General features: G+C 34.5%; 1 protein-coding gene across 1 annotated transcript in view; it reads left to right on the top strand.

Annotated features, from left to right (window-relative positions):
* The window catches only part of LOC111716682 (nesprin-1), a 90,015-nt gene that overhangs the window by 36,577 nt on the left and 33,923 nt on the right, over nucleotides 1–19,515 (top strand). The window contains exons 19-41 of the mRNA XM_023492166.1: nucleotides 316–387; nucleotides 709–771; nucleotides 1,049–1,356; nucleotides 1,813–1,978; nucleotides 2,294–2,514; nucleotides 2,778–3,413; nucleotides 3,526–4,419; nucleotides 4,642–4,830; nucleotides 5,080–5,133; nucleotides 5,503–5,593; nucleotides 5,996–6,010; nucleotides 6,565–6,657; nucleotides 6,882–6,997; nucleotides 7,090–7,726; nucleotides 7,848–8,044; nucleotides 8,115–14,687; nucleotides 15,198–15,288; nucleotides 15,588–15,692; nucleotides 16,456–16,530; nucleotides 17,332–17,484; nucleotides 17,787–17,941; nucleotides 18,208–18,381; nucleotides 19,147–19,218. Of these exons, the coding sequence (XP_023347934.1) occupies nucleotides 316–387; nucleotides 709–771; nucleotides 1,049–1,356; nucleotides 1,813–1,978; nucleotides 2,294–2,514; nucleotides 2,778–3,413; nucleotides 3,526–4,419; nucleotides 4,642–4,830; nucleotides 5,080–5,133; nucleotides 5,503–5,593; nucleotides 5,996–6,010; nucleotides 6,565–6,657; nucleotides 6,882–6,997; nucleotides 7,090–7,726; nucleotides 7,848–8,044; nucleotides 8,115–14,687; nucleotides 15,198–15,288; nucleotides 15,588–15,692; nucleotides 16,456–16,530; nucleotides 17,332–17,484; nucleotides 17,787–17,941; nucleotides 18,208–18,381; nucleotides 19,147–19,218 (11,150 nt within the window). The remainder of the gene's footprint in view (nucleotides 1–315; nucleotides 388–708; nucleotides 772–1,048; nucleotides 1,357–1,812; nucleotides 1,979–2,293; nucleotides 2,515–2,777; nucleotides 3,414–3,525; nucleotides 4,420–4,641; nucleotides 4,831–5,079; nucleotides 5,134–5,502; nucleotides 5,594–5,995; nucleotides 6,011–6,564; nucleotides 6,658–6,881; nucleotides 6,998–7,089; nucleotides 7,727–7,847; nucleotides 8,045–8,114; nucleotides 14,688–15,197; nucleotides 15,289–15,587; nucleotides 15,693–16,455; nucleotides 16,531–17,331; nucleotides 17,485–17,786; nucleotides 17,942–18,207; nucleotides 18,382–19,146; nucleotides 19,219–19,515) is intronic.

Raw genomic sequence — 19,515 nt, 5'->3', positions numbered from 1 at the left:
AAATACGGGAATTAGAAAATCTGAGTTTGTGCTAAAACTATTCCTTTACGTTGCGTTTTTTATTTACAAACAAGTAGATGCTAGACAGTGAGCTAACTAAAATTCAAACGAATATTTGACATTGACATGGATAACAAATTCAAACGTAAGAAAAAAGATGTTATGTAATTTTCAGTTGTTTCTTCCTTTTGAGGAACGAATTATAAAAAAAATTATATAGGATTAATAATAAAATATAGAAGAAGAGAGAGTTGATAGAGAAAATAGTTTATTTGTGCACTTGATTTGAATTCGAGTTTGAGTACATAATTGCAGGTGCTAACCGAGTACAAGGAGAAGGAGATTGTACATGAGAGATTGAAACAACTCATCGAGAGCCAAGCGCAGGTATTCCTTGATTCAAATTGCAAGGTTTTAGAATTTGCCAATTTTCCGAAAAATAATAATAATAACTGTCATGAATAAATTTTCTAAGTTTATTTTTTATCCATCATTCAACAGTTAACTAATCTTCGAACTTTGTTTATTTTAAATTCTTAGATCAAACTTGAACAATTTACCTTTCTTCTTTAATACGAAAGCAAGTTTTCTTTTAATTTAATGATAACATAAGTAATTCTATATTGGTTTAGATTGCCGTTTTGTGTCACCTTTTCAATCTTACATTCATTAAAAAGTAATCTTCTTACATTTAATTGAATATTTTAGGTTGGAATATCTGCAGATGCTTGGACTGAATTAGATACTAATTGGCAGAAAATTGCCGCACAGGTAGATTTAGGCTTGGCTACGCAGAATTGACCGGCAACCTTTCTTCACAAAAATGACGTGATTGTAATTTTGTAAAGCATGAATAATACAATACATTTTTTTTCGTTGATACATCTAAGAGAAACAAAATTATCTAATTATGAATGATGCAAATGACAGATATTTAAATTTTAGAAATTCTGATTTTTAAAAAATACGTTTTATTATGATATGATATGCAGATAGTTAGCTAGAGCAAGAGCATTGTAATCTTATCTTAATGTGTCTTTTCTTTAAGGTTCGCCACTGGCAATGGCTTCTAGATACTGGACTCCCTGGAGAGTTTGGTCAGATTGGAGAATGGTTGAACCAGGGAGAAGGTCTCATCTATGGAGATGATATTCCAACCCAGCTGAACGAGGAGGCAGCAGCCGTCCTCAACCAGAAAATAGAGGACCATAAATCATTCTTCAGCGACATAACTTCAGTACAGAAACAGTTCGCCACCATCATCTCGTCTTCTCCATTGGTGGCGCAGATTCCAAGGGAACAATTGGAGTCCATTGAATCCAGGCTCAAGGGTATTGGTCCTAGAGCCGAGATGAGGTATTCTAGTTGTTGTACATGGTGCAATTTGCCAATTCTTTTATCACATTTAAAAGGATTTAAGTCTGCCACAATCTCAAATATGCTAATCCCTATATCTTTTCAACCTGATCGTGTAAATCTTTTATGTTTTAGATTGTTTGATCTGACAAAAATCATAGTTTGAAGTAACTAAGGTTGCAAAGATAAAGGGCTTAAAAAATCAGAGTTTGGGGTAAAAAATCAATTCCTTTTGCGTTGATGTTTTTCTAAACCACATTACAGTAAAAATAATGCAGATGTTGCTTCCACATTTTTTGGAAAATATTTTTCAACTTGGGTTATCCCTGGTCAGTTAGTTTTAACTGCATAATAACCATCAAAATCAATAATACATTTATTTAGAAATCATAAGAGAAGATACAACTAAATTTGGACATTTTATGAAAGAATATTTAATAATGTTTTTTTTTCTAGATCTGTGAAGTTAAAATATTTGGAACACAAGTGCTGTATTGTCGCCTTCCTTGTGTTAACTGAATCGAAACTAAAGAACTGGACGATCAAATACGGATCAGAGGAGAAGGTTAAGCAGATTATGACCCAGTATAGAACCTTTGTGTCCAAGAACAAAATATTTCAGGAAAAGACCATTATTAGTTAATTTTCTCAAACAATAAATTTGGTTTTACAGTAAATACTACCCGGTAAAAATTTGAATAGAAACTAGATTAAATTAGTATATTCTACTTGTGTATTTAGTGTTTTTATATTTTTGTTCTAGCGTGAAAAAACCTAAAAATAAAATTTTTTTTAATATGTAGCTTCAGTAAATGTTGTCATTTAATTCCTCAGGTTTTTTGGACCAATGAATTTTAATTGTTTCAAAATTTCTTATTTACAAATTAAACTGCGTAAAAAATGCATTAGAAAAATTCCTGATAATTGGTTTGATTAGGAGTTTCAAAAAGCGTATATAGAGTTCCAGCAGGTGTGTGAGGAGTACAGGAAGGATGGAGGTATAACTAGGATAGAAACTGAACAAATTGACAAGTTTATCAAGGAGATCGGAGAGAGATGGAAGGGAACAAGTACAGAGCTCCGTTGTGTACAGAGTCTTCTGGAAGAGGTTCTTCAGCATTGGCAGAGGTGGAACTCTACTGTTCCAGAGTTTGAGAGGTAAACATAATTAAAGAGATTGAGTATTTGATACAAACTCAAGGTATGAAAGGTATACAACATTAGGTTACAAATATAAAGGGATTAGAAAATCAGAGTTTGTGGCAAAGACTCATTTTCTTTCTCATCCCACCCACGTCAGTTTTCTTTCATTCCCTTTTTTTAAATTTTCTATGCACTTTTTTAATCCCCTGATTTTTTTGTCAAATGTTTTATACAATTAGCTTAATAATTTTCAATATATTCTAAAATCTTCGTGTTAGGTATATTGTTACTGCATATGAGATGCTGAATAAAGGGGAAGAGGAGCAGTCAGAGTTCTTCGGAGACATTAGCTCATGGAAGGAGAAGTACGTCCTTCTCACCGACACAGCAGCCTTCCTGCTCGCTACCTGCGACCAGAGTGTCGGGTTAGAGATTAAATCCAGGATGGATATCATCATCAATAACTGGGAGCAGCTGTTCGGGTTTGTTGAGAAGTTTATGCATGCTGGAGACATTAGTCGGAACAGGCAGGAGTACCAGAAGGGCCTGGAGAAGCTAGACACATGGTTGAGACATGTTGAGGAAGTTCTCAACCTCTCCCAACAAGTGAAGTCTGAGAGCATGCGGCAGATGCTTGAGAGGTTAATGGTCTTCCATGGAGAGGTTGGAGAGATGGAAGATCTCTTCAAGGGTATCTCCAGAAAGTTCCAGAATCTGGTTCCTGAACTTACTTCCGACGATATCGAGGAGATGATGTTTGTCCTGAAAAAAGAGAAAGAGAACCTAGTGATCGTAAGATCTTTGATCCCGACGAAGATCCAGCTGTATCATCAGATTTTGACCCAGCTTGATGCGTTGGATACTGGGGAGGCAGATATACATCTATGGTGTTCAGAGGCCAATAGCGTTATTAGGAAAATAGAATCATTGAATAATACAAAATTTATACCTTTTTTCTTTTTTAAAACAAGAACCATTTTTTAAATTGGAATTTTCTTGATATTCAATGAATAATGTTGTTATCAGTGGATTGTCCGGGAAAGGGAACAGAGAACAACTTCAACACCAGTTAGACACTCATAGAAATTTCTTTGTCAAGACGGTCAACATGCAAGCCATGCTACAAAGTAAAAACAATGTATTCCAGAGCATGCTGAAGAATACCGAGGGAAAGGAAGGTATTGATGTATCTGATCTAAAGACAAGAATGGGAAAACTGAATGAGGTATTCGCTAGTACCATTGATGACTCCAGGCAGTTGGAGCTCAAGCTTCAGGAAGCTCTTAAAAGCTGGGGAAGGTTCTTAGACCAGCAGACCAAGGTTATGAAGTGGATTCAAGATGCGCAAATTCTCATAGCTGTTAAGCATATTGAGTCCAAGGAAAATGTAGAGACTCACAAGGCGTTCTTCATAGAGAACAATGATAAACTGATGCAAGAGTTTGTCAATGCAGCCCAGGACTTGGAGAAATTTATCCTTGAGGCAGAAAAAGTCCAGCTATCTGGTAATATATCTAGACTGCAAGAGAAGTGGACTGAGATTCAGTCCTTTGCTCCACTTCACATGATGAAGGTTGAGTTTAGGTTGGATGAGGATACCTTCTCTAAGTACATGAAGGAGGTAGAGAAAGAATTAAACTCTGAGTCCAATAGCTTTCACAAGAACGAAGATGTTGCCAGTATTCTAAAGCAGCATACTGCATTCTTCAAGTCCAGCGGACTTCTAGCCAAGATAGAGGCTTGTCTCTCCAACCTGTCCAGGTTGAGTAGAACATTCTCAGAGAAGATGCCTGAGAACCCCGTTCTCCAGGAGAGCTACATTAAGCATAAAGAACACTGGGACTCTCTTCTCTCCAGGATTCAGGGACTTTACAACCAGCTTCAACAGATTCCTGAACAATGGAGAGAATATGAGGAGAGGTTAGTTATCACATCACATATCTTAATCTTAATCTTAATCTTAATCTTTATCTTTACATCAATTTTGTTTTTGATCCTGATCTTGATTGTGATCCTGATCATAATCTTCTTATCATAATCATGATAATAACCTAGACAATGATCTTGATATTGATCATAACCTAGATCTTGATCTAAATCTCACTATTTATTTATCTTTATCTTCAACTATTATTACATCAGGTTCAGCAGCATGGTAGGATGGATGGACATGATCGACGCATCCTTAAGTAAGATGTTTAAGAGTATCTCTACTGCCGAAGAGTTCGAGGTTGAGAAGATGAACTTCAACGAAATCTGCTTCGACGTGGAGCAGAGGAAAGAGGACATGAAGTGGTTGGTTCAGCAACTTGACCAGCTTGTGGCTCACAGGTATTAATATATTTACCTAATTTACGTTGAGGAAAAAACCAATTTATCATTATTAATTATGATTATTTTAACCTTAGATACCCATAATATGTATGTAATATTTCAATCTTTATATATTTAGATGTTGCTTTAAATAAATTGTGGTGCTTATTTTATCAATGCAAATTATATTTAGTTACTCAATCAGTTTTCCTTAACGTTATTTTCAATAATTTATATTTTTTGCTTTAATTTCTTGTTTAATATTAGGGCGGACAATGAAGGACTTTCTGAGCAGAAGCGTCTGGAAGGTCTCATTTCAAGGTAAAATAGAATAATTTGATAACTGCAGGGTTGTTACATTAAAATATTAATCCACCTAACTCTTGAAGATTAAAACAAATTTCAGAATTACTTTTCAGATTTTTATTGAATTAGAAATTTAAGAAAATGTAAATTCTGTCCCCCAAACAGTAGAGTTGAGAAATAACAGATAGGACAGTAGATGTCGTCTTTTCAAGATTTGAATGAAACTCGTCGGCGTAGAATTGCAGGACGGAGAGAGCACTGCGCGAAACTCCTCTGGGCTTCTGCCTCAGGGATATTGTGAACGAGTTTTATCCAAATCTTGAAAGACAACATCTAGTGTCCATTCTGTTATTTTAATTAATCTATAATATGCATATTATCTAGATACAAGTCCATGATCCCTGTTATTGAGACCACTATGAGCAGGATTGAGATCTACTCAAGGAGCTATTCCTTCAGAGCTGAAGTAGCGAAGGTAATAGTTTGTTTTTAATCGAACAGTAAACAGATGACAGGGCTGGATATAAGTTTCACGGCGCTGGGGGGGAAGGGGGGGGGAAGGGGTTATTTAAAAAAAATATTTACGTTTGCGCTGTAGATATTTGTAGTGGTTGCTTTTTGATAATGGATAGAATTGCAGTTTTAGAAATTAAAAACTCGAATTATATTTTGTCATACTTAGGACAGTTAAAAGTAAAAAGTAAACTTAAAAACGTTAACTAGATGTCATTAAGTATTCAACTGCCTTTCTATCAACCTTGTTTTGAGCAATCATATCTGAAGATCCCCAAAACTATCATTGATAATTAGTTCTAGAAAGTATATTATTAATAATAAGAAAAACAGTTTTCTTGAAATTATTGTCTTTTATTTGCAGGAAACCAAATCCGGGGTAAATATTCATAATATAATCCTAGCACCAACACTATTACAGGGATGAATATTGTTTTCATGGCAACATTATCAAGCTCTATTTTCCCCTGTTTTTCCAGTTTTTGTTTATTGCAATTTATATCTTATTTTGATGTGAAACACAGACAATAAAATAATAAAATCTTGCGTATATAAAATTTACATCCAATTATAATATATAAATACATTACATATATACATATATACATATATATATATATAAATTAATTCCTCTTTAAATTTTTGAAACTTAAAGGATTTTTCCCTTTTATGATGAAATAAGAAATCCTTTTATGTTTTTTTGCTGTTGTGAGAATGTGATAATTTAAATTAAACATATTTTCGTAAATAAAAAAGATAATATTGATTTTTTTAATAATATTTATATATATATTCAGATCCAAGATGCAAAACCCAAAATTATAAATTCAAAAACCCCCAAGGTGCACAAAAGGCAGACTTATTTATCGTCAACATTGTAATATCCATTAACCCTTCTTTACAAAGAAGTATATGAAACTGTGTATTGTGAAGGTTATCAGTATACTGGAGAGAATCCATATTTCTGGATCAAGGGAGTCGTTCCCAGACTCAGAAGAAGCGGTCAACCTTCTCATTGGCTCACAGGTACCTCATACAGTCAATTGTTTAGACAGAGATTTATCCACCATGTTAGTTGATTATATCTTGCAATTAACCCAAATGGGGGGGGGGGAGTAGCCTATTTAGTCCTGCATGATGGCCGACCTTATTTTCATCTTGACCGATTTGACTAAAAAAAAAAAATAGTTTTGCTTATCCAATATCTATGTACAAATAAGTTTAACTCTTGTGACAATACTTTTAACTAGGAGGAGATGATTAGTGAATTAGAGAAGCAGAGAAGCAGTATCTTATCTCTCCTCCAGAGAGGAAAGGACTTGATTCGTGAGGTTAATGCTCCAGACTTCTTGAAGGAAGATGTTAGGTATGCTTTGATTCAATGAAATTATTCTTAATAAAAATTAATTTATTTTCATGTTTTGAAATGCAGCCTGCAGCCATAATTTATATTTTCAGGGGCTTAGAAGCTAAGTGGAATGATTGTTATGGCTATGCCATGAATAGTTTGAAGAGACTAAAAGAAACACAGAAGGTTTGGAACAGTTACAAATGCCAGAAATCTGTCATGGTAAAGCTTCTAGAGGAAGCCGAGACAGAATTACAGAAGTTGATCCCCAAACATAACCACAAAGCTATCCAAAGCGATCTTAAGATTAACAAGGACATGCGAGAGGATATCAAAAGAACCTCTGATGATCTAATGATTAAGATGAGAGAGCTGTCAGATACTCTGGCAACAGTAGCCAGCAAAGAACAACAGAATGAGTTTGCAAAGGAGATGGCTGAGCTAGAGGCGCGACTCAACGATCTGCTGGCTCAGTGTGATGAAAAGATTAAGCATCTTGTAGATTTAAACATAAAGTGGACAAACTTCAATAAGAACCTGGTTGAAATGAAGGTTTTTATTGAAAATGCCAAAAAGAACTTGAGCCAAATTACCAGCCTTGAGATGTCCCCAGAGGACAGGCTAAAAATGACGAAGGAGTTACAGAACCAGGTTAAGGAAAAGATGAAAACCCTGGAAAATCTTGAAAAGGATGCACAGTTTCTGTTTGCAGGCTCAACTGATATTTATGAAATAAAGGAATTCAAGGTATTTATTTTTTACAAGTCTCTAAGTTTCTTTGAATTATGGCTTCTTTTAAATGTCTTTTTGGATCTATTTTGAAATAAAAAATCTAGTCTCATTAACCAATCTCATTATTCTAATCTAGGTTGAGGTTGCAACAGTAAAGAAGGATGTAACTGAGTTGCATGGAGAGGTTGATGAACAGACCTCCAAGGTATCCCAGGATCTGCAGCATTGGGTTCGATACAAGAGTGCTATAGGAACTGTGAAACCCTGGCTGGAACAGGCAGAAGTTAAAATGGCAGTTGGGCTGACGAGACCCTTTTCCATTTCAGAATCCAGGTAGGATCATTTGCCAATAAGAAGTTGCTTTATTTTGTTATTTTGTTGTATTAGTAACTCTTGTATTTAGGAATATTTATGATGATGCAAAACAGTTTAATAAAGAAGCTGATGATACTAAGATTAAAATAGATGAGATTGAGGAGATGAGTAAACTGATCAAGTGTAAGACGAGTGCTGCAAATGAGGTTGATGCCTTTAAGTCAAGATGGCAAGCAGCTAAAACTATTGCAGAGCAGTGGTCACAGAAGATGGAAATTCTTGTAGATTCATGGAACCATTTCAACCTCCTTATGGAGGATCTAAAAGCTTGGATTGAATCAAAAGAAGAAATTATTATTCGTAAGATTGATGATAAAAACAATGATATGGAATCACTGATGAATGCTCTAGGTGCAATGAAGGAAACCTTGCAGGATATATCTAAAAAACAAGCCGATATCATAACCCTGACTAGAGATGGGGACAAGGTGGGCTCACATCTCAATCAAGAAGGATCTTGTAGAATCAGAGCAGAAGTTGCAGATCTCAAACAGAGAATATCAACTCTAGCAGAGACTGCTCAGCATAAGATTGAATTTGTGTCAGAAGCCCTAAATGCTAAGCAAGAGTTTCAGTCAAAGTTGGACAACTTCAATGAGTGGATTGCAGAAATAAGTCAGAAAATTGACAAACTAAATGAGATCCCAGTAGATAAAACTGAAGCTGCATTGGAGAAAACTCATATTCTCAGTCAGGAGATTCATGACAAAAAACCAATGCTGGAGCGCATGCAGGTTGAAGTTAACAATTCCAATGGAAAGGAAAATAGTGAGGAGTTGACTGTACAGTTTAAAGCCATTCTGAGGAAACATTCTTCAGCTCTCAAGCTTCTGGAGGATAAGAAAGCATCCTTGACAAGATGGATTTCATTTTTGAACTGGCACTCAGAATCTATGTCACATTTGCGTCATATTCAGCAGTCTGTTTATTCACATCAAACATCACCTGACGAGTTGGAGACTATAGCAGGAGAGATGGAAAATATTGCAGTCCAATGTCAGACTAGGAAAATTGAAGGATCCGATGATGAAGAAGCAAGTATGAAAAGTAACACATACATTATAGAACGAGAGACCCAGAAACCAATGAGTATTTTACTCCTTGTTGCAGAAATTCTCCAAAATATTGTAAAACTAAAAAAGTTAATTGATGACAAGAAAGGAAAACAACAGGACCTGGAGTCAAAGTGGGAAGAGTTCAGAACAGCAGAACAAAACCTAGCAGAGTGGCTCCAGGTCATTCTCTCAAAGGTTCAGAAAATAAATGTGAAGAATAGTAACATGGAAGCTCTTGAGGAAGCCTCTACTGCAGTCACATCTCTTTTAAAGGATAATAATAAAAATGAGCACTTAAAGATGGAGTATAGAGAGCTTGGAAGATTTCTGATGCAACATGATCCATCACAGATGAAAGCTGTTCAGGACGCAGTAACAGAAGCAGAATCCAAGTGGACTAAAGTAACAAACCTTCTGACAGAACAGCAATCCAAGTCTCAAACACTTATATCCATGTGGAAACAGTGTCTAGAGAGCAAGCAAGGAGTGAGTGCAAGATTAGAAGAGGCAGATGATATTCTGGAATCTCTTAATGAGGTTGTCCCTCAGAATACAGTAGATGCAGCCAGACATGTTGACAGATGCAAAGAGTCATTTAGTGCTCTCAAGAAAACTAGACAACCATTTGAAGCTTACTATAAGAGACAAACCCAACTAATCTCAGAGCTTCAAACTGTTCCAGGATTTGATACCTCTCCTTTAAAGAAGGAACTAAGCCAAGTGCAGCAAAAGTTTGGATTTCTAGGAGAGGGGTTGACCAAGAAACTGAATAATTTGGATTCTCAACTTGTTATCTGGAAACAACTTGAACAACAAACCGATGACATTTTTGGATGGTTGGCGGATGCCAAGTCCAATATGAAGGATGCACTAGCAAATGTAACTGACTCGGATATTGCAAAAATTAGACTTGAAAAGTTTAGATCCGAGCTTAACAGTAATCTATGCAGTAAAGCATCAATTGAGACTAAAATTGGACAAATAAAAAGTCTTAACCAAAATAAAGAAATACCATCTTTAAACAAACTTGTTGCTACAATTGATGATGAGATCAGGGAAACTAAAAGATTATCTTCTGATCTAGAAAATGCCCTAGGAAATCTAGGTGAGTCTTCCTTGATGATCAAAGAAGAGGTTAAAGCCACCATTGAAGAATTGAATAAGATAAGAGAAGAACTTCTGAAATGTGAAGACACTTCCGGCTCAGATGAACAAATTTACGATAGATTGAAGAAGTCTACAGATATCCAGGAAGAGCTATCTAACTATGAAGAGAAGATTGCTGTGATTGAAGATAAAATTAAGTCTGTTCATGAGGAGTATGGATCTGGTGACAATACTCTAGCAAAAGATTTTGCTATTCTTGAGAAAAAGTATGATGCTGTGAACAGCCAATGCACTAAAGTTATATCTGTTCTTTATAGTGTGCTAGAGAAGCATTATGTTGATAAAGTCAAAGAACTGACAAAGTTTAATAATAATTTCAAAGAAAAAATATCTTGGTGTCTTCCAGAACCTTCCGGAGACAAGTTCAGCACAGAGTGTAAACTTGATTCCTTGAAGGATATTGATGTGACAGTTAAAAATATGAAGCCGGTTCTACAAGAACTAGAGATTTGTGGAAAGGTCATCATAAGAATAGTGGATGAACAAAGAATGGAGGAAATACAAAACACTATGAATTTGCTAAATGATCAAATAAACTTCATAGAAAATGAAATTAGCAAAATAAGAATTGTGCTAGAAAAAAATATTGAAATTTGGCGAAAGTATGAACTTTCCACTGAATGCTTGAATTCTTGGCTGAAGGAAACTGAAGATACTATCAGGCTTGCAACAAACTCTCATGTTAGCTTTGAAAACTTTGAAGATGAAAATCAGAAGTTAACTCGTATTCAGAGTGAGATGTCCAGAAAGTCTGAAGAGTTTACAGAATTGTCTAAGGTTTCTAATGAGATAATGGTAGAAAATCCAGAATCTAGAGTTGAACAGCAGACACAATCAATAAACTCAAGATATGCATTGGCAACCAATGCATTGGCTGTCCATATTGAAAAGTTGAGCAAAATATTTGAGAATAAGGATATGCAAAAGGATGCTGTCAATGTTTACACTGCTTGGCTTGAAAAATCAAAATCCCAATTAAAAGAATTTGAGTCATTTGCTAGCTCCACCACAAAATCATCAGCGTCTTTTGATGCTAAAATAAAAGAATTGAAATGTGTAATGGCTGAAAAAGAGGTTGGCCATGAGCTCCTTGAGAAAGCAATTGAAGCTGGAGAGAATTTGTTTTCTGAAATTGCCCCAGCAGACAGAGAAAAAATGCGAAATGAAATAAGATCTTTAAGAGATAGTTGGGAAAACCATATTGATTACATGAGTTCGGTGAACAAGAAAATAGACTCAATAATGATTCAATGGTCATCTTTTGAAGAAAGCTTGGTCAAAACTCAAAAATGGGTTGAATCAATGACAGAAAAGTGTCAAGAAATCACTATCACCGGAGATGATCTATCTGACAAGAAATCAAACCTACTTGTTATTAAATCTCTTAACCAAGAGATCATGGCACATAGCTCTGTACTTGAGAGTCTGAAACAGAAGTTTGCCACTATTGGTGAAACAGATACAAAAAACAAACTGGATGCTGCTGAAAAATCTTACGAAAAACTTCAGCTAAAAAATGCAAGTAATTTGGAACAAATGAACCAAAATGTGATTGAGCATGAAACATATGCTGCAACTTTTGAACAAGCCAGGGATCTATTGAACAGTGCAAATCTTGAGCTTGCCATTCTTACCGATGTTCAATTTGATCTTGACAGTATAGAGAAAAGAATTGAGTCTGCTAATACAATTCTTAGCAAGAAGGATGAAAGCAAAAACCTACTTGATAAATGTCAAGCTTCCCTAAAAGTGATTCTTACTAAAACTTCTGCAGCGGGTGGAAAAGCACTGGAAAAAGAATTGACAGATCTTCAAAGTGCATGGAGTGCTACTCTAAAATCTGCCAACAAATTTAAGGAAGACCAGGAAAAAATCAACAGTAAGCTGGGTAAATTTAAGACTCAGTTTGAAGCTATTTCTGGTTGGATAAAACAAATGGAAGGAAAACTAAAAGACCAGCCAATGAGAAGTGATGTGCAATCCAAAACTAAGCATTATAATTATCTTGTTGACCTGCAGAAAACCATAGAGCAAAAGTCAAATGATGTGAGCAGTATCATTGAGCATTCAAACAGCCTTGAACTGGATCCTGAGATGAATGTAAAGATATCTCAACTAAACCACAGATATGAAAATCTGAGAATTAATCTCAAGGAATTGACAAAGAAATTTGATTCCTTTGTAAGAGAGCATGCCAATTTCAATGACCAATACAAATCCTTCCTCAGCTGGATCGTCACTGTTCGAGAAGATATCAAACAATTTGCTGAGATTGTTGGAGATCTGAAGGTTCTTCAGGAGCGAAGAAATAATATTGAAGAACTGGAGGAACTTAGAACAAATGAAAGCATTAAATTTGAGTCTATTATTGAAATGGGAGAGAAGCTGTACTCCCACACTTCTCCAGATGGAAAGGAGATTATCAGAGATCAACTGCAAACCCTGAGAAATAACTGGGAGTCCTTGAGTGATGAAATGCAGAGTAGTGGAACGAAAATTGATACATGTCTGCAGCAGTTCTCAGATTTCACAAGCTCTCAAGAGCAACTGACTAAATGGCTTAAAGATATAGAAAAGCATATGCAGCAGCACACTGAGCTGAAAGCATCCTTGCAAGAGAAGAGAGCACAGTTTCAGAACCATAAAATAGTTCATCAAGAGGTTACATCTCACAATAGTCTTGTGGAAACTGTCTGCACCAAAGCTCAACAGCTTGTGGACCAAACCAAAGACAAATCTCTTAATGTTTACATAGAATCCATTAGAGCCTTGTTCAAAAATATTGGAATAAAGTCTGGTGATCTGATGGAGAAACTTGAAGTGTGTGTAGAGGATCATAACTCATACCAGGTCATGATATCCCATTTCACTGATTTCACCACTAACCAGTCTGATATGCTTAGTCAGTGTGCTGATATCTCTGGTGAGAAATCAGACCTTGAGAGGAAAAAAGAAATTATTGGAGACCTGAGAAATAACCGGAGAGAAGGAGAAGCTAAACTCAGTGATCTTGAAAGTATGTGCGTCAAAGTATCCAGGAGCACTTCCAAGAGAGGAAATGAGAAATTGAAGAGAGACTTAAATGAGATTAAAGAATCTTGGAGAACCCATATTCAACTGATTGAAGGTGTTGAGATGAATGTTGAAAAGGTTCTTGCTCAATGGGATCAGTTTAATAAAGACTTGAAGACACACCAGGAATGGTTTAAACAATATGAAACTATCTTCAGAAACCAGCAACTCCAAAATTCCTGTGAAGAGAAAAAAGATAAACTTGCCAGCTATTTGGTTAACAGAAAAGAGGTCATGAATTATGAGAGAACTATAGATGACTTTGTCAACAACTCACACAACCTTCTCCATAATTCTGGGGTAGAGCGGTTGAAACCTGTAATAACTCAGATCAGTAATCGTTATCAATTGCTTCATGTACTTAGTAAGGAGGTGATATCTAAATGGCAGGGAATAGTTGAAGAGCATGAAAACTACATTCAGCATCATAATGAAATTAAAGATTGGTTATCTGGCCTTGAAGCATCGCTTGACCGAGCTCAGAAGGTCACTGACATCGACAAAAAGGTAGAAGAGTTAAAACTTATTTCTTTAGAACAAGATCAAGGAGGTCCAAAGTTGTCAAATTTTTCAGCTATTGGGGAAAGACTCTATCCAGATACCGGATCTAACGGGAGAGAAAAGATTAGAAATGAAATAAGAGAAGTGAGGGAAGAATGGGAAGGAATGATGAAAGCTGTTGGAGACATGCAGAAGAAACAGGACGCTCAGCTTCAACACTGGTCTACTTACCAGGACAGTCTTAATCACATCATATCATGGTTGGATGGGATGGAGGGAGCGTCCCAGCAGGAACAAGTCAACTGGCTCTCAGTCCAGGAAACAAAATCACGACTATTAAAGTTTAAGTCTGTGGTTCAAGATATAACTGCCCACAAGAGATATCTCGAGTCTGTTAATGAGAAAGGAGCTGCTGTTATCAGTTATAGTCCTAATGCTCCAGCTGAAGAGATACAGGAAAGTATTGCCAGCGTGAATGAGAGATATGATTCCCTTCTGGAGAATATGAAGATTACAGTGTCTAAAATGGAGGAAGCAATTGACTTTATTCAACAGTACCAGGACTTGCAAAAAGGACATCAAGACTGGCAAAAACAGATGTGGGATAAACTATCCGTATACACAGACTATACTGGTAGTAAACATGCCCTGGAGGCCAGACTGTCAAAGGTTGGGGATATGGAGAAGGAGGTGACTGAGGGTGAGAATGTTCTTTCCACCCTGAGGAAGCATGTTCAAGAACTGGATGAATCCAAGATGCCAACCAAAGTAAAGGATGCCATGGAGAGAGACCTTTCTCACATTAAGTATGCAATTTAAAACTTTTCCTTTATGATAACTAGATATTTGATTTTATTGATAAAGTATTTTATTATGACAGTCGGCCATGTTTGTCGAACAATCTAGTTTAATATGCAAGAAGGGAACTAAGTTTTTACCATAAGCTCCAACTTTCTAATAACTATATATTTGCAACTTGATGGTGTAAACCTTTGATTTTCAAAATTAGACTATTTGATCAACAGAATTCACAATTTGAAATATCAAATGTCTACGACATAGTAAAGATATACAGATTAGAATCAGAGTTTGTGAAAAGAACTCATTTCCATTAAAAGTATATCAACATATCTTCTTCGTCATAATTTCTTCTTCTTCTTCTTCTTCTTCTTCTTCTTCTTATTATTATTATTATTATTATTATTATTATTATTATTATTATTATTATTATTATTATTATTATTATTATTATTATTATTATATTAAAAATAGTGATATTAATCCTTATATCGAGTATGAAATTTATTTTTGCCTAGGCTTGATTTTGACAAGTTCACAAATGCAGTTGAGGATGTAAAGCAAGGAATATCCGAAAGGTTGAGACAATGGGCAGACTATGAGAGCCAGGTTCATTTTTAACATTATCATATATATGATAGTAAATTTGGATCTTCTTTTACATTACACAAAGTTCTATTAAATAGGAAAACAGATTTTAATGTTTTTATTTCAATTATACACGTAGCTTCCTTTTTTTGAAGATGCATACCCTTATAATATTGATTTTAATTTTTCTGAAAACCTTAATTTGTGCAACATTTAAAAAACATTAGTAATTTGGGGGTTTCAAAATATTACGTTGTACTTTCGGGGGTCAATCAAAGATATTGAATTTATATTATTACTAACTGAGGTATAATGTATAGTTTGAGAAGCTGACCCACTGGTTGACAGAGTGTGAGAATACTTTAAAGAATTACTCCTTCAAGGCTTCCCTAGAACAGAAGGTTGAGCAGCTAGAGAAGTTTAAGGTCAGGAACAATTTTTTTGGTTTACAGTTCTACGAAATAATCTGACAATGTGCATTTCATTGTTATTTTGATCTACATGGTAGAAACTGAAAACCTTGTTTTGCATTTCATGCAGTATATCTACAACGAATATGAATATAAATGCCGCTAAAAGTTATGTAAACAAAAGGATTATTGAAGCTCTAAAGAAATCTATTTTTTAAATTTTTATAAAATATTTTATTTTACACTTTTTAGAAATTAATTACAAAATTTGAGAAAATTGTGTTTGTGCTTGACAATTTACACACAATTTTGTCCTGTTATAAAGACTATAGACTAGAAAATATCAAATTTATATACTTAAGCTGGGACCTAGAATAGACATCAAAAACATTCTATTGCAATTTTATACGACACGATTTTTTAATTAAAAATGTCTTTTTATTCTAAATCAACTTCAAGGGAAATTATACAATGGTTAACAATGTTAACATATTTTTGGAATAAATTGAATCTTTGCCACAAACCTGATTTTCTAGTTTTCAACCCCATGTCAAAACCTTTAATATTTCAAACCATTAATTCCGTTAGATCAAATCATCAAAGTTTGAAATATCAAAGGTTTACACTATTATTTTGCAAAGATATAGGGATTAACAAACTTGAGTTTGTAGGAAAAACTCAATTCCATTGTTTCTTCTGGTAGACTTGTTTAATAAATATTAGCAGTTATAAATAATACCTAAACTAGGAACTAGATTAGACATTAACTAAATTCCAGGACACAAAGAGAATAGTTGAGTCTAGAGGAATAAATATTCAAGATTTTGTAAACCTAGCTGACCAATTAGAACAGGTGAATACCACATTCATAAATATGTCATATTAAAGGGAGTGTTCACGAAAAATAAAAGGGGGTATGGACTTAATGCGATAAAAAAGCGCTTTTGATCGCTACTAATCTTACTTCTATCTGTTGCGTCTATAAGGTGAAAATTATTAAAAACGACTCACACCGAAGAACGCAGCCTCCATACAAATTCGGAAAGATGCAACATTCAACTCGGATCGTAAACAAATCAATTTAACTCCAAACAAATCATTCAGATATTACAAACAGTAGTCATCGATTATTTTTCGACGCATTCGTAAATAGTTGATATTTCATCATATTTTTGATTTTGTTTTTCTTTACATAATTTTCGCTGGCGCTGGATTTTCGAACATTCCTGGAAAATATGAAAATGTCGTCTTCATTATCAAAAATCCTCGAAACAGGAATAAATGTTTTCAAAAGTAAGTCTCAGATCATGAAAAGTAATTAAAATTGCATTTAAACAATGATTCCCTTGAGAATCCTTAGAAACAAGAAGATAATAAACATCCCAAAACAAAGAATATTTGTCTTACAAGAAAAGTCTTATCTGAATAGTTCTAAATATTGATACAAATTACCCATCTGATTTATTTTGAATATTAATCACACAAAAACTTCGATATTTTTATGTTTAACAAGATGATTTTAAGTTTGATCGAGAAAAGTTTTCCTTTTGCTTTTTTTAATCATTATTTAATAATCTTGTGTTTAAATTAGGAAGATAATCTAGAACTTTTTGATTTATTTTACCTAAATCAGCAACTATTATTTAATTTTTAGACATTGGTTCTGAACCTGCGCCACGCTGAAACTGAAATTGACCGGCTGAGCGAGGACGGTTCAGATATATCTCAGCTCTCAGGAGAGACCAGGATATCAATGAACGTTCAACAGATTAATTCAAGATATCACACAGTGCAGGCTACTGTCAAGGTACTTTTATTATATTCGTTATAGTTTTAAGTGACACGTCCTCCTCCCCCCCCCCCTTTAGGTCATGCCATATTCTCAATGGTACCCTTTAAACCTTTATCGGATCAATAATGTGACTTATTCCTTCATTATAACTTTTATAGAGAAACCAGTGATATTTTTAAAACTCAGAAATATGGATATCTCATTCAAAGCTTTTAGGTTTAACGTTGTGAATAGGACACGTTATAACGTCTACCTGCAGTGAATGAAATGCTTCTTCATTGTCATGATATTTAATATAAACTGTTAACCCTGTTTAGGATATATTGAAGAAATGCGAGCAAGGTGTACAGGTGCACCGGGATTATGAAACCAGTTACCAAAACTGTCTTCAGTGGCTGGCTAGGACGGAGGAGAAGATCAAGAAGAACTCAGACGTTCAAGGGAACAGGGAGGAGATACTGGAAAAGATTAGGTTAGCTAAATGCTTCAAGTTGAGTAGCTACGGCCAGGAAATTGGTTTAAATCAATTAAAGTTTGGCGTCAAGTACGATTTTTTGTAATCTCACTTTTCTTTTACTCTCTCTTACTTGGTCTTTATTTTTCTGTCTACAATTTAAAGGTTTGATTAGATGAAAGTTTTTATTCCTTATTTCCTCTTCCTCTCTAAAAAATTCTACAGAAATAACCTAATTTACAGGATTATTAGGTGTAAAGAATAAACATAAATTTTTATTCTAGTATTGTTGACGAGCTACTAGAGGAGAAGAACGAAGCGATGCTGCTGCTCAACCAATGCCTTGAAGCTGGTGAGAGGCTGTATAGTACTACTGGAGCTGAAGGAAGGGAAGGAGTTCGGCTTCAAGCTCAAGATTTACAGTCTTCAGTAGAAGATATTTTTGATACTGTTTCAAGGTAAATACTTTCAATATAATTAATCAATAATACAATAAAGGTTGGATATTATTCTTCAATGTTACTAAAATATTAAGAGCAAATGCCTCAATGATTCCCCATTTAAAACCTATATCTTAACCTATAAGGTAAAGGTTGCTTTCAATTCTCAGTTGCAGAGTAAATAAATTACATCACTTGAATTCCAAGTATTGCTATTTAAATTCCTAGTACTGACATCATTGTTTCTTAGATTTACAAACACCAATACTTTGATATGAAACGAATTGAAAGGTAGTTTGATACCGTTTACTAAACTTTTATTATTATTTATTGATTGTACCAATTTAATCCTGCCAGGTTGGGCTATTTACAGTCTGTAATTATTTTTACAGCCCTTTGACCAAGATTACCAACCCATGATTCCCCCAACAGAGGGACGTTATGTTACTTTACGTCACTTGGGACAATTAAGTAAAATGAGCCGTTCTGCAAAATTTTCATAAAAAGTTCGCGCATTATATCTGAAAATGCGATAAAATTGTGTACAACTACTTTTTCGGGAAATAAAAAAAATGTTCTTAACCACAGGTTCTCTCAACCAATTTTGCCAACAATTGGTCTTGGGAACCCTTGGTAAAGTAAAATTCCCTTACTTTTCTGTAAAGTAGTTGTAAATAATTAAAAAATAAGACAATGTTCTTATAGTTGTCTCCTTTAAGGTTTAATACAAATTATATATTTTTTCTCTAGAACTGGAAATATTTGATTTATAAAATATATCAGGTTAGAGCGAGAGCTCCAAACAAAGTTGGTTAAATGGACTGGTTATGAAGAAAGCAGTTCTACCTTTAACAGGTTATTTAATATTTACCCTGATACATAAATATTGCAAAAATAATTGGGATAATAATGATAATATATATATTATATACACTAGTGCTTTGAAAGTCCTAAAAAGGAATTGAGTCTGTCACAAACTCTGATTTTCTAATCCTTATTTCTTTGCAATTCAATGTTGTAGACCTGCTGAGATATTACAAACTATGATTTTTTAAAATAAAATAATCTTAGTTTGAAATTTCAAAGATTTACAACTTTATGTTGCAAAGATAAATGAATAAGAAAATTTGAGTTTGTGGCAAAAACTCAATT

This window comes from Eurytemora carolleeae, unplaced genomic scaffold, assembly GCF_000591075.1.
Source record: "Eurytemora carolleeae unplaced genomic scaffold, Eaff_2.0 scaffold1, whole genome shotgun sequence".
NCBI classification, from domain to species: Eukaryota; Metazoa; Arthropoda; class Copepoda; order Calanoida; family Temoridae; genus Eurytemora; species Eurytemora carolleeae.
The sequence above is the reverse complement of the archived record's forward strand: the minus strand, read 5'-3'. Positions and strand labels throughout refer to the sequence as shown.